General features: G+C 40.9%; 3 protein-coding genes across 4 annotated transcripts; all 3 read right to left on the bottom strand.

Moving 5' to 3' along the window:
• Positions 1-867: 867 nt before the first annotated feature.
• LOC110000225 (pneumococcal serine-rich repeat protein-like) lies at positions 868-6,687 on the bottom strand. Its single transcript, XM_065948526.1, has 3 exons — positions 6,593-6,687; positions 5,154-5,247; positions 868-5,064 (listed from the first exon to the last, which is right to left on the bottom strand). Exons 2-3 carry the CDS (start codon positions 5,191-5,193, stop codon positions 1,505-1,507), a joined length of 3,600 nt encoding a protein of 1,199 aa, XP_065804598.1. The 5' UTR covers positions 5,194-5,247; positions 6,593-6,687; the 3' UTR covers positions 868-1,504.
• Positions 6,688-11,021: 4,334 nt separating this feature from the next.
• Positions 11,022-15,037, bottom strand: LOC110000221 (uncharacterized). Of its 2 annotated transcripts, XM_065948511.1 has the most exons (6): positions 14,313-15,037; positions 13,374-13,502; positions 13,095-13,288; positions 12,082-12,222; positions 11,480-11,684; positions 11,022-11,357 (listed from the first exon to the last, which is right to left on the bottom strand). In XM_065948511.1, the coding sequence occupies exons 4-6, from the start codon at positions 12,205-12,207 to the stop codon at positions 11,053-11,055; spliced, it is 636 nt and encodes a 211-aa protein (XP_065804583.1). In that variant the 5' UTR covers positions 12,208-12,222; positions 13,095-13,288; positions 13,374-13,502; positions 14,313-15,037; the 3' UTR covers positions 11,022-11,052. The 2 variants fall into 2 exon arrangements, with proteins under 2 accessions (XP_065804583.1, XP_065804582.1); XM_065948510.1 differs by lacking the exons at positions 13,095-13,288; positions 13,374-13,502; positions 14,313-15,037 and having other exon boundaries at positions 12,082-13,035.
• Positions 15,038-15,180: 143 nt separating this feature from the next.
• LOC136177161 (pneumococcal serine-rich repeat protein-like) lies at positions 15,181-20,753 on the bottom strand. The gene is made up of 3 exons (XM_065948509.1): positions 20,659-20,753; positions 19,235-19,328; positions 15,181-19,145 (listed from the first exon to the last, which is right to left on the bottom strand). Exons 2-3 carry the CDS (start codon positions 19,272-19,274, stop codon positions 15,637-15,639), a joined length of 3,549 nt encoding a protein of 1,182 aa, XP_065804581.1. The 5' UTR covers positions 19,275-19,328; positions 20,659-20,753; the 3' UTR covers positions 15,181-15,636.
• Between the last annotated feature and the right edge of the window lie 3,453 nt (positions 20,754-24,206).

The raw sequence follows: 24,206 nt of genomic DNA, 5'->3' as shown, positions 1-24,206 counted from the left end.
ATGGCTTTAACAAGTCATTACTATCTTTGCTAGCGAGGTAGAGGCTAAACCCTCACAAGTGAAGGATGAGTAACACCTTTAACAGGTGCCAAATGATCTTAACTGTTTACATCTGTGTGTCTGTCTGTTGTGAAGCGATTTCTTGCTGTAACTTGCTTTGGTAGGAGCAGAAGAATAGGTCTGACTTATATATTATTATAGAAATATTATTTATGGTTACAACAAATTATATTAGAAATAATACTGAGGGGGCTCCAGCCCCCAAAAGACTGACTGGGCATGACCTCATCGAATGCACTAATGATCTCTGCACACTCACTGTGCAGACACACAGAGGTGGAAATATACTTTAAAACACATTCTTATATTTGTATTTGATTTATCTGTAAGTTATCTGTAGCCATCTGTGTTTATTTAAAGAGCTAAGTTAAACATAAACTGTTTGTGTGTTGAGGCTTCATTCCTCTTGTCTCAGACCCGATTGTTCATATTGAGTCGTCTGTTTTTCGATTATTTGTTTTTCATTTGGGGGTTTATTTTCTCACTGTCTTTGACAATTTAAAGGTGGTCTTCCTGTTGCCAATAAAGCCTGCTTTCAATTCAAAATAAGATTTGTTGTTTGATATTACTTATTTTTTCACCAAAAATCCTCAAAAGATGTAGAATTATTAATTTCCAACCAAAAGTGGAAACAAATAAAATGTTGAATTTCCCTTTTTTTAAACTCCAAAAGCTGCAAATTTGTAGTTTTATACAGTAGCTGCTAAAGTGCACCTGTAATCTCTGTAGCATACACCGTGAAAGATTCTGATGCTGTCACATGAACACTTCCTGTTACTGAGGGCTGCATAAAACAGAAGAGACCAGTTTACAGTTTACCTTCATTTATTGATTAATTGAGAGGTGAACATCACAAATAAGTGCAAAGAATGAATGCATCTGTTGTTGGGGTTTTTTGGTTGCAGAATCATGAATTATAAACAATTTAAATGACAATAACATGAATCATTTGAATCACTTCATACAATCACAAAGGTCCTTTCTTCAGATAGATCTTCATATAATGATCGGACACACACACACACACACACACACACACACACACACACACACACACACACACACACACACACACACACACACACGCACATTCAATCACTTGACCTGACATTAATCCTAAAATCACTTTTTGTCATTCAAGCAATGAACAGTGGAATTTACACATGTACACAATAAATAGGACAATAAATAGAATAACTTACACCTATTTCAAAGATTCAACATCATCTATGTTTGCAACTGTTAATGATTAGTAAAGGTAGTAAAGTGAGAGGACGAATCAACCTTTCTTAACCTGGCTTTTAAAAGGTAAAATATTAGATTTGCATAGTGAAAAAAATACACAGTATAAGTTTGATATAGGAAAAGAAATAAATACATCTCTGCATTTAACGTTCAAAAAGAGTCCATCAATCGTGAAACACAAATAAAAATTTGCTGGTCTTTAAAAGAGTGCAACAGCTAAGACAGCCACTGTGACAGAAATGATGCTGATTTTGTTGTTCACTGCATTCCCTGTTGCCGAGGACCCTCCTGATCCTGATCCTGCTGCGGAAGAACTTGAAGTAGTGCCAGTGCCAGTGCCAGTGCCAGTGCCAGTGCCAGTGCCAGTGCCAGTGCCAGTGCCAGTGCCAGTACCAGTGCCAGTACCAGTTCCAGTGCCAGTGCCAGTTCCTGCTCCGGCACCTGTTGCAGATCCTGCTGGTGCTTCTGTTGCTGTGTTGGCCTGGGGTTCTCTTGACACGGCTCTTTCTGCACCCGATGCTGCTGCTGAGGCGGCTGATGCTGCTGCGTCTGATGATACTGCCATTGATGCTACCAGGTCTGCTGCATCTTCTGCTGTTGGTTCTGACACTGCACCTGCTGCTGTTCCTATCGCTGCCTCTGCTGCCAGTGCTGCTGTTTCAGCCATCTTGACCACAGTTTGGGCCTCTTGGATTGATGCCTTCTCCTCAGCTGTCGGCCCTGGAATGGCTGATAACACGTTGTCTAATTTTCCCCATGCGTCTTCTGTTTCCATAGCAACTTTTTTGGCAGCTTTTGCAGCTGCTTTCAACTCTTTTTGGTCTGCATTATCAGATGCTGCTTCTGCTGCAGTTTCTGCTGCTGTTTTTGCTGCTTTTGCTAATTGTGAAGCTGATGCTGCTACTTCTGCTGCTTGCTTTGCTGCTGATTCTGGTCTTGTTTCTATTGCGGCTTGTATTGCTGCTTGTGATGCTGCCTCTGCTGCCTCTGCTGCTTTTCTTGCTTCATTTACAGCAAATTCTTTTGGTACTGACCCCTCTTGCAATAATGCAGCAGCTATTTGTGCTGATCTGGCAGCTTTTGCAGCAATTTTTGCTTCTTCCGTTGCTCCAGCAGAATTTGCAGCTGCTGCAGCTGCGGCGGCTACTGCTGCAGTTGCTGATGTCATTCCAGCTACAGCTGTTTCCTGTGCTTTGGCTCTTACAGCTTCTAATGCAGCCCCTCCTGTTGCAGTTTCAGCTTGTGTTGTCTCAAAGGTAATTGGTCTTGCTGTCGCATTTCCTGCTGATTCTGTATAAGCTATTGACAATAAAGCTGCTGCTGCTCCAGCTGCAGCCTCTGCAGATCTTGCTGCAGCCTTTGCTGTTGACATCATTACTTTTGTGTTGTTTGTTGATGCAATGTTTGCTGATGCTTCTGCTGTAATTGCTGTCGCTTCTGCCATATCTGCCACTGTTTGTGCTATGACAACTGCTGCTTGTGTTTCCTCTGTCATTTCTTTTGCTATTTCATCTGTAACTGCTGACAACGCTTCTTTTGCTCCTTCTGCTTCTCTTGCAACCCTTCTTACAGCCTGTGCAGTTGCTGTAATTGCTCCTGGTGTGACTTTATGTGAAGCCATGGTAGCGGCTCTTGCTGCTCCTCTTGCTGCCTTTGCTGCTTTTGAAGATGCTTCTGCTATTTGTTCTGCTACATCTGCTGTAGATGCTGGTGCATTTTGTAGTGCTTGTAATGCCTCTAGTGCAACTTCTTCTGCTGCATCTGCTGCATCTGTGGCAGCTTTTGCTGCTAATGTTACTGTTGTATCTCCTGCAGCCAATAATGCAGAAGCTTTGGCTGCTACTTCTGCAGCTTCTACTGCATTTTTCATTGCTTCAGACACATGTACTCCGGCGGCTGCTGCTGTTGAAGCTGCTACTGCTGTTGCTGCTGCTGCTGCTGCAGTGGATGTAGTCACAAGCGCAGCTTGTTCTTCTGTGACTGGTGGTGATATTGTTGGCACTTGATTAGTTGGCAGCAATGTCAAAGGAATGATGTTTGTATTTGGTAGTGCATTTTTTGCTGCTGTTGCTGCTGCTTCTGCAGCTTTTCCTGCTGCTTCTGCTGCTGTTTTCATGATTTCTGCAATTTCATCCGTTGTCTCCATTCCAGTTGCTGCTGATACTGTTTGTGCTGCTGCCTCTGATATTTCTGCCACTGCTTTTGCTGCTGACATTGACACGAGCCTTGTTGCTGCTTCTGGATCACTGGCAGAGGATATTTTAGTTTCTAAGATTTCTGCTGCATTACTTGAAGTGTCGGCCACTGATTCTGCTGCTTCTGCAACCTCAATGATTGCTGTCGGTTTACCCAAGGCTGCCATCTCTGCTGCTGCTGCTGCTTTTTCAGCTGCCTCTGCTGCCATTAATGCTGCACCTGGTAGTCCTGCAATTGCTGCTGCTCTAGATTCAGGTGCTGTGTTTGCTTCTTGTACTGCTGCTTCAGCTGCTGCTCGGGCAGCTTTAGCAGCTTTTGTTGCAGCTTTTGCTGCCACTGTTGCTGGTTCTTCTCCTGCAGCCACTAATACAGCAGCTCTGGCTGCTTCCTTTGCAGCTATTATAGCCTTTTCTGCATCTGGAGATGTTGTTGCTCCAGCAGCTACTGAAGTTGCGGCTGCTGCGGCTGCTGCTGTGGACGCTGCTGCAGCTGATGCAGAAGCTGCTGCTGCTGTCAGTGTAGCTGCTGCTCTTGGAGCCAATGTTTTGGGAAATGCAGCTTTTGAGGCTTCAGTCGCGACCTTTGCTGCAATCACTGCAGCCTTTACTGCGTTGTTTGTGGATAGAGCTTCCTTCTCATCTACTTGTGTATCTGCTTCTTCAGCTGTTGTATTTGCAGCAGCTTTTGTGGCCTCTGCTGCCTCGTTAGCTTTAGTTGCTGCCTCTGCAGTCAATTCTGTGACTGTTTCTGCTGCTTTGATAGATTCTTTCAGTTCTTCTGGAATGTTTGTTGCAGCTGCAAGGAAAGCTTGTATTTCTTCTAGAGCTTTGGCTGCATCTTTTGTGGCATGTGCTGTGTCCACTGCAGCTTCCTCTGCAGCTTCTTCTGTTGTTGCTTGTGCAGCATTGACTACGGCTTCTTCTACTTTGTCTGCTGCAAGTGTTGCATTTGTTAATAGCTCTGCCAGTGAGTGTGCAAGATCTGATGTAGATGCTGGTGCAGTTTCAGCTGCTTGTTGTGCTGCTACTTCTGCTGCTTTGGCGGCATCTACAGCTTTTCGGGCAATTTCTGCTGCTTGAGTTGGTGTCAGAGTTCCATTTTGGACGGCTACGGAAGCCAATGCTGCTTTCTCTGCAGCTTCTGAGGCGGCCTCTGCGGCAGCTAATGCTGCTTCGGCTGTGGGTCCAGTGGTGGCTGCTGCTACTGTTGCGGCTGTTGCTGCTGAAGTTGCTGCAATTGCTGCTGCTGTGGCTGTTCCTACTGCTGCTGCTCTTGCTGAAGTTTCTGCAGGTGATGGTCCTGTGGGGTTTGCCTCGGTGGCTGCTGCATTTGTTGGGGCTCCTGTAGGTGACGGTCCTGTGGGGTTTGCCTCGGTGGCTGCTGCATTTGTTGGGGCTCCTGTAGGTGACGGTCCTGTGGGGTTTGCCTCGGTGGCTGCTGCATTTGTTGGGGCTCCTGTAGCCGGGATGTCTGTTGTGGCAGCTATGGTGGATGTTGGAGCCATAGTAGTGTATCCAGGGCACTTGGCTCGCAGGAGTCCCTCCGCTTGCTGGCTGTAAAATACTGTTGGTACGAAAGTGTTTGGTCAGAATTCATTCATATATGTCTCCATGATTTGTTCTCATTGTATAAATATAACTTTTAATACTAACCAGCAACAATGAGGGTGACTATAAAAGTCTTGACGATCATCCTGACTTCTTTTTGATCTCCTACACGTACTCCGAAAAGATGTCTGATGATGTTCTATAAAATGTGAAAAAGAGGTGGTTATGAAAACAAATTAGAGATTTAACAAGCTTCCATTTCTCAGGGGGGTAACTTGTAGTTTATATTTCAAATGAAAAAACATGTGAGACCCAGAGGGGTTCCTTATTCAGTCCCTCTATGAAGAGGTCTAATTCATTCACTGAAATAATAAAATCCAAATCTGTTTATTGGTAACGGTGAGTATTGTATATTTTTGTATTTTGGATAAGCGTTTTTATATATTTACGGATGGTAGGCATCTACAGGCTTGCTCCAACAGTATTTCGTTGTACTTGTAAAGTGACAATAAAGATATCTTATCTTCTAGGAAACACTAAAGGTGTATTTGCATGTCTGAGGGTGTTGGACTTGGAGCTGCACTTGAACAGAACACAGATTATGACAACTACAAATAGATGGGCGTATTCTGACTTTAAGTGGAAATGTCAACTCTTGTGAAGTGAGTGCTATAATATTCTAATAGATTAGAACACACAGTGACTGACATTCGGGGACCACAGCTGAATGAAGTCCTTCTGATCCGAGCTGTACAAGAAGCCTTTAGAGCCGGCCGGGCCTACAAGTTCCCATGCAGGGACGAGATATCCAATTAAATGTTTCAAGTGTTAACAAGATGCAAGAAATGCCCCCAAATCAAAATTAAAAAAAAAAAAAAGAAGCTGAGAGGACAAACTGATGACCAGTCAAAGATCAAACAAACGGAAAAAAAGGATGGCGGCACATCCAAACAGCAAGCAGCAAAAAACGTGTGCACACTTAATACCTGTGAAAACATCTTTGTTCTCTGATCACTTCACAAAACAGCGAATCCCTGCATAGCAGCACAGTGGCATGGTAACAAACATTGAGGCTCTGATTTCTGTGTTTCGCTGCTTATTATTATTATTATTATTATTATTATTATTATTCACAATGAGTCCACTAGATTCAAAAAAGGTGGATTAAATCCTGAAGAGTATAAGCAAACAGCCTTCATCCATCGTTAAAAGAGACGGGATGGCTTTTCTTGTGTAACAACAGCGTACAGAGAAATGTGAAGTCACAATACCAAAGTAAAAATAAAAAACATCAAATTGAAGCTATGCACTCAATTAAAAAAAAAGTCTATCAAAGAAAAAAAAGTGCAAAACAACATTTCAAAATTCTTTACCTGAAAGATTTAGTTTTTATGGATAAAGAAAAGAACAAATGTAGTTTGCACTGCACAGAAACCAAAGCTAAAATAATCCCTGCATTGATTTAAAAAAACAACGAGTTTCAAAGTCTGAATAAAAACAATCAGACAAAGTTGAAAGCTTCAGAAGTGAAGAAAGACTCATACCTGGATGATGAAGTGAAGTCTGTGTGCTGTCTGTTCTCTGTCTCCTTTACCTCTTCTCCTCGACTGTTTCTCTGATCTGTGTCTCTCAGCCTGGCGAGCCCTCCTTCATATATATTTCAATTACGTCAAATAATAAAATTAATTTTAATGACAGGCCTGCTCTCCCACACCCAGTAAGGTGTGTTCCCTCTCTGTAAATGGAAACTGATTGGAGCCTGAGTCTTGTTAGGTCACACAGGCTATTGTGCCAATTTTATTTTATTTTTGGACAGATAATTAGGCGTGTATTGTTCCTTTACGTCGGTGGCACTTAGTGTCTGAACCTCTAGGCGTCACTATGGGTATTTACATATTTGTCAAATGATTGGTACAAACCTATTCTGCTTAACACAAAACAGGTAACAACAGCACACACCACACCTGTCCCAAAGACCAAAAGGTTTCATCCACACCTCAGTTACAAGGTGTGGTTAACCCAACAACAAGAACTGACCATTATAACTCTCAAAAAGGATTTACACCAACCGTCCATTTCTACGCATTCTTTTATCTACATCAATCAATTCAATCAATTTTTATTTGTATAGCGTCAACTCATAACAAGTGTTATCTCGAGACGCTTTACGAAAAGCAGGTAAAAGACCTTACTCTTTGTTTTTTAACATTACAAAAGAGCAGGTAAAAAGACCATACTCATTGTTATGTTACAAAAAGCAGGTAAAAACAATTACTCATTGTTGTTATTACAAAGACCCGGCCTATCCATCATGAACACTTTAGCAAAGCAGCAAAAAATTACAGTGGTGAGAAAAAACTGCCTTATTAAAAGCCGGATCGGCCGGATCCCCGGCTCATGACAAAACAGCCTTCACAGGCCTAGACTGCGGATAGGGGGAGAGATGGGATAAAATGCAGGAAGAGTAATAGGGAGCAAGGGGGTGGGAGTGGGCACCCTGACAAAATATGTTAATGCCTAAAGGTCAAAAAGCTGCAAAACCACTTGATGTATGAAGATCAACTTTATTAACAAACTAGACTGACGCCTTTTGACAGCCACAACCCTGATGAAGGCCACAAGCTGAGACACGTTTGTGTAATTTGTTAATAAAGTTGATCTTCATACTACGAGTGTTGCTGGAGCTTTTTGACCTCTTAAAGCCTCTCACTCTTCATGCACCTTGATAGCCTACTCGGTGAAATTGTTCCAGAAGATCCTGTTCTGGCACTTCTTCCCTTTCCATTATCCACATATTTTTATCCCCTGGTTGGCAAGTTCTTAAAGTTATAACCTTAAAGTTACAAGTTAAACATAAACTGTTTGTGTGTTGAGGCTTCATTCCTCTTGTCTCAGACCCGATTGTTCATATTGAGTCGTCTGTTTTTCGATTATTTGTTTTTCATTTGGGGGTTTATTTTCTCACTGTCTTTGACGATTTAAAGGTGGTCTTCCTGTTGCCAATAAAGCCTGCTTTCAATTCAAAATAAGATTTGTTGTTTGATATTACTTAATTTTTCACCAAAAATCCTCAAAAAATGTAGAATTATTAATTTCTAACCAAAAGTGGAAACAAATAAAATGTTGAATTTCCCTTTTTTTAAACTCCAAAAGCTGCAAATTTGTAGTTTTATACAATAGGGTCCGTGTACCTTCTGTTCATTCTATTTCCAATTCTGAAACGCAAATCGGACAACTATTTAATTACCCTTTTTTTAAAAAACTATTGCATTTTCTGACTCAAATTTTAGTTTTCGGGGAAAAGCCTTAAATTTCAGTTTTTCCATTTTCAATTTTCAATTTTTACGCTTTTCAGTCTGTGGCCCGGAAATAAATAAATAATTGCGCGGATTGGTCCGCTTGTCAGGAAGGGTCAGGAAGGTCACGGTGCTCGTCTAGTTTAATTTCAACTTGGTGTCGGTACGGTAACAATTCCTCGTGCGCAATTGACTCAACCAGTTATATCCTTTTTAAAGGAAACAAGAGGCTAACGCTTAAGGAGGACGACATGATTGGAGACAAAATCGCCAGAATATTCCAGGTAGGTAAAACTTTTTTCGTTTGCTTGGAGAACATGCTAAAATCAAAGGATGCTATGCATAGCACACGAATAGCCGACTGATTAAGGCTTCTCAATGTTTTCTTTCAAAGGTATATGCTCCTAGCCTGTACATAACTGATGATGACAATGTGGCGATATTCCCGGAATCGGCTGGACATTTCGGCTGCTTGGACCTTAGACCTCGTGGCCACTAAGAGGTTCATGGGGATGATATTGCTCTACAAGTCGCCGAGCAGACTCCTCCATTGTCAGGCCAGAACCGTTTCCAGTTCCATCGTATAGCACAGCCCACTGCTGCTCTAGGATCACCTGCTCAGGCCATTGCTCCCACTACCCCGCGAGCAAGCATGAGTAACACCTTCCAAAGGTACCCCCAGTTCCATCCCTTCAGAGCCCCTACCCTTGACTAGCAAGCTACATATTAAAAAGGGGGTTCGTTTGGGCCAAGGCTAGCTACATAAGAATACATCAACATCATTGTATTTGTTTTTGTGATCCTTTGTAACCAAGATAATTTTAAAACTTGAATCAGTTGCAGTTGGATCAATTGTAATGTAGGCTATGTGTTTGAGATGGAATTAATTGATTTGACTTGATGTAAACCACTCCCAAATGAGCTCAGCCAGGGGAAACTGAAGCCTGCCCTTATGGTTGTACTCAGACTGTTTGAGTTTGAAGCCACAACCACAGGTATCCTTGCAAAAATACATGATGCCCTGCAGAGTGATGACCCTCTCATCCTGACTGATGCCCAGGGAAATGAGATTGTGGACTCCGAAAGGACAAGAGGTACTAATTGAAAAAATGAATAATTGCATAAAAATAAATGAAAATGCTTTGTTTGATAAACTACATGCCCCATCTACTTCAATACTGTGCTCTCTTTATCTCTTAATTTTTTGGACCCACAAAGTATTCTGTTCAGCTGTAAATGTGTTTACATTATATCTGTTACATGATTTGTCTTCCTCTCTTGCTGGGATCCAAGTATTGGAAGCAAAATGCAAAAAAGTTTCTTGCTGTCCCAGAGCAGATCTTCCATGAGTTCCAGCAACGAACAAAGGGAAAGAAACTGAGGTAAACATTTGAGTTACTGCCTATCAATATTTGTCTTTATATTGTTTTAAATAACATCTCTCTTAAAAAAAAAAAAAAACAAGAAAGAGTTATATGAATATTGTATAATACATTTGTTTTTTGGTTTTGTTTTTAACCCTCCTTGTAGTAATAAAGCTATGGACTCCACAGGTCTTCAGGGGGTCCATGATAAAATAGAAGAAGTGATCTTGGCTGCTCAAGGACTGAGTGAAGTCACCACAGTCATAAAAGACCTGTCAACACATGCCAGCAGCACCAGGGGCACCATGCTGGTTCTGATCAACACCATGATAACACACATGAAGGATGCCTTTGGTTGTATTGTATGCAAAGGTCTCTAACATAATTTGTTGTTTGATCTATATTAAAATCTACCTTTTAAGCAGGATCTAGTTGAATGTTCAAGTGAATCAATCATTAATTTTTGCTTTTCCATGTTATAGTGAAACTGTCCCTTGCCAAGCTTTTACACATATGTAATATGTAGATTAAAGGAACAGTTCACCCAAAAATTAAAATTCTGTCATCATCTATTCACCCTCATGCCAGTTAAAACACAAGTAGCAAGTGGGTCTCCATTGACTTTCTATGCACTGTGTTGAAGTCAATGGAGACCCACTTGCTCTCCAGTAGTGCTGCAACCTCCTTGTGTGTTATATGGACAAACTACACCTGTGTTTTAACTGGCATGAGGGTGAATAGATGATGACAGAATGTTCATTTTTGGGTGAACTGTTCCTTTAAGTAAAGACAAGATAATATATTGAACTCTAATATTGCATATGTATTGTCCTTTTTATTTTTTTCATCAAACAGGGCTAATGGAAGAGCCTGTGATTGCCGTATGCTGCAAAAGCTTTGTTGGCTGCAAAAACTCTGTTGACCAGTGGATGCTGACATCCGACCAGTGCCTCAAATGCAGGGCACGAGTTCTGTCAATGTACACAGGCTGACCAGTCTTGACAATGTTCTCTCCATATTGGCTGGTGTAATTAAGATGGATTAACCCTTTAAGTGTGATTGTATCACATTCTATGCTTTAAGCTTCATTACCTCTGTTACATCTAGCTAATTGCCTTGTTATAAAGTCAGTTGTAATTTTGCACTTGTTCAACAGCTGTAGAGGATACAGAATAGTTTTATTTTTATACATTTTTTGTATTTCATGTTGCACTTAAGACAAATATTGTGTAATGTTTAACATTGCTATTGTTGCAATTTTAGCAAGTGTTTGATTTTATTTGTTAAAGGAAAGTGACAAAATATACAGTATATCCAGAACCAACTTGTCTTTATTTGACATATTCATGCATATTGCTGCGTAATGTTTATCAGATACAGCAATGCATCTTGAAAAGGTACAAAGTTATAGTTTACCACATAATCTAATAAAACTGAAATATCAGGGTACTCTACAGCAAAAAGTTGTTCTGCTGATATTTTGTCCTCCTCAGTTGAGAAGGGGTCAGTTCCAAAGCAGGAGACTCTAGTCAGTGAAGAGCCAACATCCTGCTGGTACATGTCTGCTGCTTGGGAGGCACGTGGCAACAACTCCTCTCCCAGTTTTTTTGGACATCCTCCTGCTGCCGAACAATTGGGTGTTCCTTTGCCTGTGAAGCAAAGCATAGGTCACAAAATGTCATTATTGTTAAAATTCACTGTCAACTTTAAAATAAAAAGTTCACAAAAAAGGACTGGATTGTGTGATACATGTTTTTTTTATTTAACTCACCTGGGATTCTGTGTGCATTCCATGCATGTACAGCTCTTGTTATACCAATCTTGCAAAGCTCTGCATTAAGGTTAGATGTACAGTATCTAGTCATGTTGTCATCCATGTTGAGGACTTCCTGATCCTGCAGCTGTATGAGGGCCTCCTTCACTGGGTAATTTACCCGGTTATTTATCTCTACCCACGTTCGCTCTACCGTATGATTCTGTAGACAAGAAAAGGGTAGATTTTTTTTTCAACTAAAAGGTAGATAATATAAAAACAATACTCAATTAAAAGAATCCCCACTACATTTAGTCTGCAAAATCAACATGGTGAGAGGAAACAGGATTATATCAGATGTAAAAAGTTTACAGACAGTATGAAGAGGTTTGATTAGGAGTCCAAGGAGCAGGACCATTGATGCGTATGGGTACCTACAAGCACCCCCACTCAAGGGTGCATCTGGTTAAAGTGATATTTCGGTTTGCACAAAGTTGTGTCCTATCGGGTGCTATGCTATAGATATTCAACTCACCACAGTGTTTTTTTTGCCAGATCTCCTCGTAGGGCCCCCCCCCCCCCCTCCCACATTTTGTACATTAAGGAGACCGTTACCTCACCTTTGTTGACTGAGTTTGGCAATATGGTTGCCTTTGCAAGTTGTGTCTGTGGTTAGACAGCATCTCCTGCATGTAGAGGGACAAGTAAAATTCCCGGCCATGGTCCACCCTGACCTGGTCCCACATCCAAGAACTGCTGATCTGTAAAATAGTGAAACATGACTCAATCAAATGTTGACTCATCAAATGTTGAGTCTGCAATGTAGGATAGACCAACAATATTGCAATCTACTAGTGCACCGTTTTTGTGACTTATTGAAAAGAAGGGTGGCTATATTGGTCACAGTTTTTTTTTTTTTTACTGTCAGAAATGTTTATTTGGAAATTTTGAGTTGTTTGTTTATTATTCTCACTTTAACAGAAGAATGTAAACAGGTGAGATGGGAACATTTTCATTTTTCATTCAGTTGCATAATAGTTCTACACACTTATAGTTGCCTAATAATTGTGCACACAGATTCTAAGAAAGCCAAAACCTTACTTTTACTTTAAGGTTTGAGGTTTATTAACATTTTGGATTGACCGAAAGCACTGTATTTTTCAGGATTCATTTTATTATTTAACAACTACAGTGCTTTTGGTCAATCCAAAATGTACCCCCTGTTGTACCTCAGAGTACCCCTTGGGGTACACGGACCCCCATTTGAGAAATAATGGGTCAGTATGCCTATCACAAATAAAAAAGACAAAAAAAACCCGTTAGAATCCATATAACGTATAATAGTTTGTTATACGGATTCGACCGTTTTTCTAAAAAGTCACAAACAGTTTTAAAAAATGTCAAATAAATTGAAAAAAGTCACAAAGTCACAAAAAAACTTGCAGAAAAGTGAAGTTGTGAGAAAAGTTAGTCTTTATATTACATACAAAGTAAAAAAAAAAGTACGTATGTATAAAGACTAACTTTTCCATGGACTTTTTCACAAAAAAATTACGCCTGCCTGAATTTTTGCCCTGGATTCTGAAATCAGAGAAAGGTTGAGAAAAGAAAAGTTAAGAAGTACTGGACTAACCTGTAAACTTCTTCATATATCGTGAGGTTATTCTTGACTGGCATGGTTGTGTGGGCAACGACCTTACTGCTGTACCCATCTTTTGCGAGAACATGTGTCACTCCAAACATGACCAATTTTTCATTCTGGTCGATGTGGATTTTGTGTCCCATGTATGCAGCACTGTAGGGGACGGGGTTAAGGTTACGTGCACCCTTTGGGGGAAAAGTAAGTAAAAGTTAGCTAGTAAAATACATTATACAATATACCACAACATTAAAGGCTGCAAAAGATACTTACACGTTTGCGCATTTCGTGATAGGGACAATGAGTTGTTCTCAAAATCTTCCCCACCCGGCGTTCACCAGCAACCACTCCCATTGCAGACAGGTACCCGGTCATCATCTTTCGACCATATGTTGACCCTGTCTGATGAATCAACATAAGTAAGCTGTAACATGTAGGCCTAGTCTTCATGGATTTATATTTCATAAAATATACGTAGTCTAGAAATAAATCAACAGAGGTGGGTAGAGGAGCCAAAAATTGTACTCAAGTAAGAGTATTGTTACTTCAGCATAATATGACTCAAGTAGAAGTAAAAAGTAGTCATCCAATAATATTTGAGTTAGAGTAAAAAAGTACTTGGGGGGGGGGGGGAAACTACTGAAGTACTGAGCAACTGTTGAGTAACATCTGATTAATTTGTGAAGACATGCATTTAATCAGAAAAAAATACAAAATACTAATCTTCAGGTAAATTTGAGTACTTCCAATCAATAAAATAATAGAATAAATAAAAATGAAAAATAAATTGAATATTTACAAAATAACAAATTACAGCACAAGAAACACACATTTCCAAATGTGATTGCTGAAACACAGTCAGGTGGTAGAGCCTATGGTGGAAGTCCCTCTGTCTGACAAAATAAAACATTAAATTGATGCGTAGGGGGGATAATAATAATAATAATAATAATAATAATAATAATAATGCGTAGAATAGTGAATGGGTAAAGAAAAAAGTAACTAGCTCAGTGTAGCCTAATGGAGTGTAGTAAGAGTACATTCTTCTTCACAAATCTATTCAAGTAAAAGTAAAAAGTATGGAGATGATGTAAAACTATCTTAGAAGTACAATTCATCCAAAAACTTAATCAGGTAAATGTAACATAGTAAATGTAACTTGTTACTACCCACCTCTGTAAATCAAAGAAATCCAAAATAACTTAGGCCTACCTGATTTATTGCTCTGCTGATAGCAACCTCTAATTGTGTGTCGGATACATGTCCCCTCCTGGAAATGTTGTGATGTGCACAAAATCTCCTGACACTCATTTCAGAACATCCTTGCTGCACACCTAATTGTAATAAATTTGTGGAAATATCCACGTGCGAGAGATTTTGAGCAATCATTTCTCTAATTAAATGTCCAGAGGGCTCGAGTGACACCATCTCGTCCAGTCTTCACACTCCTGCCAACCGAATCTGCTACTGTTGTGCTAAAGACGTGCTAATCACGGGAAAAAAAGATAAAATACTGCTTCCGGTTCTCCTTATAATACCGGTAATAATACAGATATCCCCGCTTTTTTGCATTTTGGATCAACATAGATTGGATTTTATGTAGCCAATTTTATGGCTATATTTTAATGGAAAACAGCTCTTGTTTGTTTGTTTTAAAATCTGCTCCATACATTGAAAAAGAAAAATGCCTGTTTTTTTGTTTTCCGATTTGCGTTTCAGCATTGGAAATAGAATGAACAGAAGGTACATGGACCCAGTAGCTGCTAAAGTGCACCTGTAATCTCTGTAGCATACACCGTGAAAGATTCTGATGCTGTCACATGAACACTTCCTGTTACTGAGGGCTGCATAAAACAGAAGAGACCAGTTTACAGTTTACCTTCATTTATTGATTAATTGAGAGGTGAACATCACAAATAAGTGCAAAGAATGAATGCATCTGTTGTTGGGGTTTTTTGGTTGCAGAATCATGAATTATAAACAATTTAAATGACAATAACATGAATCATTTGAATCACTTCATACAATCACAAAGGTCCTTTCTTCAGATAGATCTTCATATAATGATCGGACACACACACACACACACACACACACACACACACACACACACACACACACACACACACACACACACACACACACACACACACACACACACACACACACACACACACGCACATTCAATCACTTGACCTGACATTAATCCTAAAATCACTTTTTGTCATTCAAGCAATGAACAGTGGAATTTACACATGTACACAATAAATAGGACAATAAATAGAATAACTTACACCTATTTCAAAGATTCAACATCATCTATGTTTGCAACTGTTAATGATTAGTAAAGGTAGTAAAGTGAGAGGACGAATCAACCTTTCTTAACCTGGCTTTTAAAAGGTAAAATATTAGATTTGCATAGTGAAAAAAATACACAGTATAAGTTTGATATAGGAAAAGAAATAAATACATCTCTGCATTTAACGTTCAAAAAGAGTCCATCAATCGTGAAACACAAATAAAAATTTGCTGGTCTTTAAAAGAGTGCAACAGCTAAGACAGCCACTGTGACAGAAATGATGCTGATTTTGTTGTTCACTGCATTCCCTGTTGCCGAGGACCCTCCTGATCCTGATCCTGCTGCGGAAGAACTTGAAGTAGTGCCAGTGCCAGTGCCAGTGCCAGTGCCAGTGCCAGTGCCAGTGCCAGTGCCAGTGCCAGTGCCAGTACCAGTACCAGTGCCAGTACCAGTTCCAGTGCCAGTGCCAGTTCCTGCTCCGGCACCTGTTGCAGATCCTGCTGGTGCTTCTGTTGCTGTGTTGGCCTGGGGTTCTCTTGACACGGCTCTTTCTGCACCCGATGCTGCTGCTGAGGCGGCTGATGCTGCTGCGTCTGATGATACTGCCATTGATGCTACCAGGTCTGCTGCATCTTCTGCTGTTGGTTCTGACACTGCACCTGCTGCTGTTCCTATCGCTGCCTCTGCTGCCAGTGCTGCTGTTTCAGCCATCTTGACCACAGTTTGGGCCTCTTGGATTGATGCCTTCTCCTCAGCTGTCGGCCCTGGAATGGCTGATAACACGTTGTCTAATTTTCCCCATGCGTCTTCTGTTTCCATAGCAACTTTTTTGGCAGCTTTTGCAGCTGCTTTCAACTCTTTTTGGTCTGCATTATCAGATGCTGCTTCTGCTGCAGTTTCTGCTGCTGTTTTTGCTGCTTTTGCTAATTGTGAAGCTGATGCTGCTACTTCTGCTGCTTGCTTTGCTGCTGATTCTGGTCTTGTTTCTATTGCGGCTTGTATTGCTGCTTGTGATGCTGCCTCTGCTGCCTCTGCTGCTTTTCTTGCTTCATTTACAGCAAATTCTTTTGGTACTGACCCCTCTTGCAATAATGCAGCAGCTATTTGTGCTGATCTGGCAGCTTTTGCAGCAATTTTTGCTTCTTCCGTTGCTCCAGCAGAATTTGCAGCTGCTGCAGCTGCGGCGGCTACTGCTGCAGTTGCTGATGTCATTCCAGCTACAGCTGTTTCCTGTGCTTTGGCTCTTACAGCTTCTAATGCAGCCCCTCCTGTTGCAGTTTCAGCTTGTGTTGTCTCAAAGGTAATTGGTCTTGCTGTCGCATTTCCTGCTGATTCTGTATAAGCTATTGACAATAAAGCTGCTGCTGCTCCAGCTGCAGCCTCTGCGGATCTTGCTGCAGCCTTTGCTGTTGACATCATTACTTTTGTGTTGTTTGTTGATGCAATGTTTGCTGATGCTTCTGCTGTAATTGCTGTCGCTTCTGCCATATCTGCCACTGTTTGTGCTATGACAACTGCTGCTTGTGTTTCCTCTGTCATTTCTTTTGCTATTTCATCTGTAACTGCTGACAACGCTTCTTTTGCTCCTTCTGCTTCTCTTGCAACCCTTCTTACAGCCTGTGCAGTTGCTGTAATTGCTCCTGGTGTGACTTTATGTGAAGCCATGGTAGCGGCTCTTGCTGCTCCTCTTGCTGCCTTTGCTGCTTTTGAAGATGCTTCTGCTATTTGTTCTGCTACATCTGCTGTAGATGCTGGTGCATTTTGTAGTGCTTGTAATGCCTCTAGTGCAACTTCTTCTGCTGCATCTGCTGCATCTGTGGCAGCTTTTGCTGCTAATGTTACTGTTGTATCTCCTGCAGCCAATAATGCAGAAGCTTTGGCTGCTACTTCTGCAGCTTCTACTGCATTTTTCATTGCTTCAGACACATGTACTCCGGCGGCTGCTGCTGTTGAAGCTGCTACTGCTGTTGCTGCTGCTGCTGCTGCAGTGGATGTAGTCACAAGCGCAGCTTGTTCTTCTGTGACTGGTGGTGATATTGTTGGCACTTGATTAGTTGGCAGCAATGTCAAAGGAATGATGTTTGTATTTGGTAGTGCATTTTTTGCTGCTGTTGCTGCTGCTTCTGCAGCTTTTCCTGCTGCTTCTGCTGCTGTTTTCATGATTTCTGCAATTTCATCCGTTGTCTCCATTCCAGTTGCTGCTGATACTGTTTGTGCTGCTGCCTCTGATATTTCTGCCACTGCTTTTGCTGCTGACATTGACACGAGCCTTGTTGCTGCTTCTGGATCACTGGCAGAGGATATTTTAGTTTCTAAGATTTCTGCTGCATTACTTGAAGTGTCGGCCACTGATTCTGCTGCTTCTGCAACCTCAATGATTGCTGTCGGTTTACCCAAGGCTGCCATCTCTGCTGCTGCTGCTGCTTTTTCAGCTGCCTCTGCTGCCATTAATGCTGCACCTGGTAGTCCTGCAATTGCTGCTGCTCTAGATTCAGGTGCTGTGTTTGCTTCTTGTACTGCTGCTTCAGCTGCTGCTCGGGCAGCTTTAGCAGCTTTTGTTGCAGCTTTTGCTGCCACTGTTGCTGGTTCTTCTCCTGCAGCCACTAATACAGCAGCTCTGGCTGCTTCCTTTGCAGCTATTATAGCCTTTTCTGCATCTGGAGATGTTGTTGCTCCAGCAGCTACTGAAGTTGCGGCTGCTGCGGCTGCTGCTGTGGACGCTGCTGCAGCTGATGCAGAAGCTGCTGCTGCTGTCAGTGTAGCTGCTGCTCTTGGAGCCAATGTTTTGGGAAATGCAGCTTTTGAGGCTTCAGTCGCGACCTTTGCTGCAATCACTGCAGCCTTTACTGCGTTGTTTGTGGATAGAGCTTCCTTCTCATCTACTTGTGTATCTGCTTCTTCAGCTGTTGTATTTGCAGCAGCTTTTGTGGCCTCTGCTGCCTCGTTAGCTTTAGTTGCTGCCTCTGCAGTCAATTCTGTGACTGTTTCTGCTGCTTTGATAGATTCTTTCAGTTCTTCTGGAATGTTTGTTGCAGCTGCAAGGAAAGCTTGTATTTCTTCTAGAGCTTTGGCTGCATCTTTTGTGGCATGTGCTGTGTCCACTGCAGCTTCCTCTGCAGCTTCTTCTGTTGTTGCTTGTGCAGCATTGACTACGGCTTCTTCTACTTTGTCTGCTGCAAGTGTTGCATTTGTTAATAGCTCTGCCAGTGAGTGTGCAAGATCTGATGTAGATGCTGGTGCAGTTTCAGCTGCTTGTTGTGCTGCTACTGCTGCTGCTTTGGCGGCATCTACAGCTTTTTGGGCAATTTTTGCTGCTTGAGTTGGTGTCAGAGTTCCATTTTGGACGGCTACGGAAGCCAATGCTGCTTCCTCTGCAGCTTCTGAGGCGGCCTCTGCGGCAGCTAATGCTGCTTCGGCTGTGGGTCCAGTGGTGGCTGCTGCTACTGTTGCGGCTGTTGCTGCTGAAGTTGCTGCAATTGCTGCTGCTGTGGCTGTTCCTACTGCTGCTGCTCTTGCTGAAGTTTCTGCAGGTGATGGTCCTGTGGGGTTTGCCTCGGTGGCTGCTGCATTTGTTGGGGCTCCTGTAGGTGACGGTCCTGTGGGGTTTGCCTCGGTGGCTGCTGCATTTGTTGGGGCTCCTGTAGCCGGGATGTCTGTTGTGGCAGCTATGGTGGACGTTGGAGCCATAGTAGTGTATCCAGGACACTTGGCTTGCAGGAGTCCCTCCGCTTGCTGGCTGTAAAATACTGTTGGTACGAAAGTGTTTGGTCAGAATTCATTCATATATGTCTCCATGATTTGTTCTCATTGTATAAATATAACTTTTAATACTAACCAGCAACAATGAGGGTGACTATAACAGTCTTGACGATCATCCTGACTTCTTTTTGATCTCCTACACGTACTCCGAAAAGATGTCTGATGATGTTCTATAAAATGTGAAAAAGAGGTGGTTATGAAAACAAATTAGAGATTTAACAAGCTTCCATTTCTCAGGGGGGTAACTTGTAGTTTATATTTCAAATGAAAAAACATGTGAAACCCAGAGGGGTTCCTTATTCAGTCCCTCTATGAAGAGGTCTAATTCATTCACTGAAATAATAAAATCCAAATCTGTTTATTGGTAACGGTGAGTATTGTATATTTTTGTATTTTGGATAAGCGTTTTTATATATTTACGGATGGTAGGCATCTACAGGCTTGCTCCAACAGTATTTCGTTGTAGTTGTAAAGTGACAATAAAGATATCTTATCTTCTAGGAAACACTAAAGGTGTATTTGCATGTCTGAGGGTGTTGGACTTGGAGCTGCACTTGAACAGAACACAGATTATGACAACTACAAATAGATGGGCATATTCTGACTTTAAGTGGAAATGTCAACTCTTGTGAAATGAGTGCTATAATATTCTAATAGATTAGAACACACAGTGACTGACATTCGGGGACCACAGCTGAATGAAGTCCTTCTGATCCGAGCTGTACAAGAAGCCTTTAGAGCCGGCCGGGCCTACAAGTTCCCATGCAGGGACGAGATATCCAATTAAATGTTTCAAGTGTTAACAAGATGCAAGAAATGCCCCCAAATCAAAATTAAAAAAAAAAAAAAGAAGCTGAGAGGACAAACTGATGACCAGTCAAAGATCAAACAAACGGAAAAAAAGGATGGCGGCACATCCAAACAGCAAGCAGCAAAAAACGTGTGCACACTTAATACCTGTGAAAACATCTTTGTTCTCTGATCACTTCACAAAACAGAGAATCCCTGCATAGCAGCCCAGTGGCATGGTAACAAACATTGAGGCTCTGATTTCTGTGTTTCGCTGCTTATTATTATTATTATTATTCACAATGAGTCCACTAGATTCAAAAAAGGTGGATTAAATCCTGAAGAGTATAAGCAAACAGCCTTCATCCATCGTTAAAAGAGACGGGATGGCTTTTCTTGTGTAACAACAGCGTACAGAGAAATGTGAAGTCACAATACCAAAGTAAAAATAAAAAACATCAAATTGAAGCTATGCACTCAATTAAAAAAAAAGTCTATCAAAGAAAAAAAAGTGCAAAACAACATTTCAAAATTCTTTACCTGAAAGATTTAGTTTTTATGGATAAAGAAAAGAACAAATGTAGTTTGCACTGCACAGAAACCAAAGCTAAAATAATCCCTGCATTGATTTAAAAAAACAACGAGTTTCAAAGTCTGAATAAAAACAATCAGACAAAGTTGAAAGCTTCAGAAGTGAAGAAAGACTCATACCTGGATGATGAAGTGAAGTCTGTGTGCTGTCTGTTCTCTGTCTCCTTTACCTCTTCTCCTCGACTGTTTCTCTGATCTGTGTCTCTCAGCCTGGCGAGCCCTCCTTCATATATATTTCAATTACGTCAAATAATAAAATGACAGGCCTGCTCTCCCACACCCAGTAAGGTGTGTTCCCTCTCTGTAAATGGAAACTGATTGGAGCCTGAGTCTTGTTAGGTCACACAGGCTATTGTGCCAATTTTTTTTAATATTTGGACGGATAATTAGGCGTGTATTGTTCCTTTACGTCGGTGGCACTTAGTGTCTGAACCTCTAGGCGTCACTATGGGTATTTACATATTTGTCAAATGATTGGTACAAACCTATTCTGCTTAACACAAAACAGGTAACAACAGCACACACCACACCCGTCCCAAAGACCAAAAGGTTTCATCCACACCTCAGTTACAAGGTGTGGTTAACCCAACAACAAGAACTGACCATTATAACTCTCAAAAAGGATTTACACCAACCGTCCATTTCTACGCATTCTTTTATCTACATCAATCAATTCAATCAATTTTTATTTGTCTAGCGTCAACTCATAACAAGTGTTATCTCGAGACGCTTTACGAAAAGCAGGTAAAAGACCTTACTCTTTGTTTTTTAACATTACAAAAGAGCAGGTAAAAAGACCATACTCATTGTTATGTTACAAAAAGCAGGTAAAAACAATTACTCATTGTTGTTATTACAAAGACCCGGCCTATCCATCATGAGCACTTTAGCAAAGCAGCAAAAAGTTACAGTGGTGAGAAAAAACTGCCTTATTAAAAGCCGGATCGGCCGGATCCCCGGCTCATGACAAAACAGCCTTCACAGGCCTAGACTGCGGATAGGGGGAGAGATGGGATAAAATGCAGGAAGAGTAATAGGGAGCAAGGGGGTGGGAGTGGGCACCCTGACAAAATGTGTTAATGCCTAAAGGTCAAAAAGCTGCAGAACCACTTGATGTATGAAGATCAACTTTATTAACAAACTAGACTGACGCCTTTTGACAGCCACAACCCTGATGAAGGCCACAAGCCGAGACACGTCTGTGTAATTTGTTAATAAAGTTGATCTTCATACTACGAGTGTTGCTGGAGCTTTTTGACCTCTTAAAGCCTCTCACTCTTCATGCACCTTGATAGCCTACTCGGTGAAATTGTTCCAGAAGATCCTGTTCTGGCACTTCTTCCCTTTCCATTATCCACATATTTTTATCCCCTGGTTGGCAAGTTCTGGCTTAAGCGTCTGTTAAAAGGCCAATTTTCTACATTTTTGAAAAGTTTGAAACAAAAAACAGGGTTTTTGTTTTGGTACAAAAATAACAAGAATTGTGACATCAGGAATGGTGTAGGTTAAAGATGAGTCAACATTTACTTCTCTCTGAAAGTATTTCAAAACAGCACATCTAAATCTTTAAATATCTGTTATATCTGTTAAATATTTAAATATTTGGGCAGAGTCTGACTTTGTTTGTCTGAAATCATTTGTGTTTTTGTTTGGGTTACTGATGGTGAGCGAGCTCTTTGGATTTACTTTTTATTTTCCACGTTCAGGACCTCGACTTGCACGGTGGTGCAGTGGTTAGCGCTGTTAACTCACAGTGAGAAAGTACCTGGTTTGAATCCCCGTCTGACAGGAGCCTCTCTGTGTAGGGTCTGCATGTTGTCCCTGTGCATGTCTGGGTTATTTCCGAGTACTCCGGCTTCCTCCCACAGTCCAAAGAAACGCTCGTTAGGTTAACTGGGGACTGAGTGTGAGTGTGGCTGGTTGTCTGTCTCTATATGCTGAGGTGTAAAGAAACGAATTACATTTACTCGCGTTACTGTAATTGAGTAGTTTTTTGGTGTACTTACTACTTTTTAAGTCGTTTTTAAAATCTGTACTTTTACTTTTACTTAAATAGGTTTTCTGTATTGTAATTAGCTACATTTTAAATCACATCCGTTACTGAGTAAAAAAAAAAGCCTGCTATGAATGATTTTCCCTCAGCGCACCGGAGCGACGAGAGACAGAGAGACAGAGACCCTATTCTTCACTTCTGCACTTCAGCTAGTGCAGCACGGATAAACACCTTCACTACAGCGGGTCTACCTGCTGAAGGTGTTTATAAACTAATGTCTCATTGTCTTAAGTCCAGATGATTAAAATAAGTTGGCTGTGGTTCTTACTCTTGGACAAAGAAATGGCTGAGGATGCTTTTTCTCACTGCAGCGTTCGCGACTACAATCGCCGCTGCAGCTCCGCGAAAGCTCTGAGCGATAAACACATTTAGTTCCAACAATAAAAGTCCCTAATTGTCATCTCTGTGATGTGCTTTTATTTTGAAGCAGACGTATAAGGAAGTTGGATGTTATAAGCTGCTGCAACTTAACACATCTCAGATGTGTGAAAATAAATACTTCAAACCAAACAGATTCAGTTAGAAGCTTCAGTAGCTAATAGGTAAACAAACAGTGACTAAGACATGTAATATAAGCTCATAAAGGCTCATTTTAAAACAGTAAATGGATTATCTTTCATCTCAGGTTTAGTTGCAGCTAAGTCAGCCTTTGAGGCTGTCTTGGAGACTAACCAGCCTCAGAATAATGAAACTAAAAACACTAAAATACTCTTTACACTGTTTATGACTGAGACAAAGATCCTTTTAGTATTTTCTTAAATAGTTTAAAGGCTTAATATCCGAATATATTTTTCACACTTAAATAGAAATCAAGTATATCCTCTGAAAATAACTCTGTGAGTCATGACTGTCTACAATAGGTGTAACACCCGAGTCCCACTGTCTGTGATGTTTTCAGAGTCCTATCTTCAGTTTGTTTACATCGCCAGGACGGCGGCTGACTCCTCCCCTTGCGTATAAAAGTTGTTTAATTGAGGGACTAGAGAAAAGAAGAATAACATACTGTACTCACTGCTTAACTGCGTTTCTAGATCATGCTCATTTTGGGTAAATTTTCATGCAGTGTGAAGATACGAGCATAATAAAGATCGCTAGCATTAGCATGCTAACACAACAATGCAGCGCGAGTTGTTTTGGTTTCATGCTGGTGCTCAAGGGCGACATCTACTGGATGAAAAAATCGCATATAAAGCCTATAAACATTTCAGTTCATAAAACAGCTGATTACTTGAACATATAATCCTTGATTATTTATTCATCATTATGTATATTTTGTTTTTGTCAATGGGGTAGAAAAGAAAATGTTTATCTGAAAAGATAAATCTTTGTAAAGATTGGCCTTTAATTAAAAAAACTTTGAGATTAATATCCTCTCGTCCTTTTTTCACGACACACGAGAGATGCATTGTTAAAAAAAAAGTAACTTTCACTTAAAGTACATTTTAAACAAGTTACTTTTTACTTTTACTTTGAGTACATTTTTAAACTGGTACTTTTATTTGTACTTAAGTAAAATTTTATCAAAGTAACAATACTTTTACTTGAGTAGAATATATTAGTACTCTTTACACCTCTGTCTATATGTCAGCCCCCCACGACCCCAAACGGGAAAAGC

This window comes from Labrus bergylta, chromosome 19 (assembly GCF_963930695.1).
Source record: "Labrus bergylta chromosome 19, fLabBer1.1, whole genome shotgun sequence".
Classification (NCBI taxonomy): Eukaryota; Metazoa; Chordata; class Actinopteri; order Labriformes; family Labridae; genus Labrus; species Labrus bergylta.
This window is presented reverse-complemented; position numbering and strand designations above follow the sequence as displayed.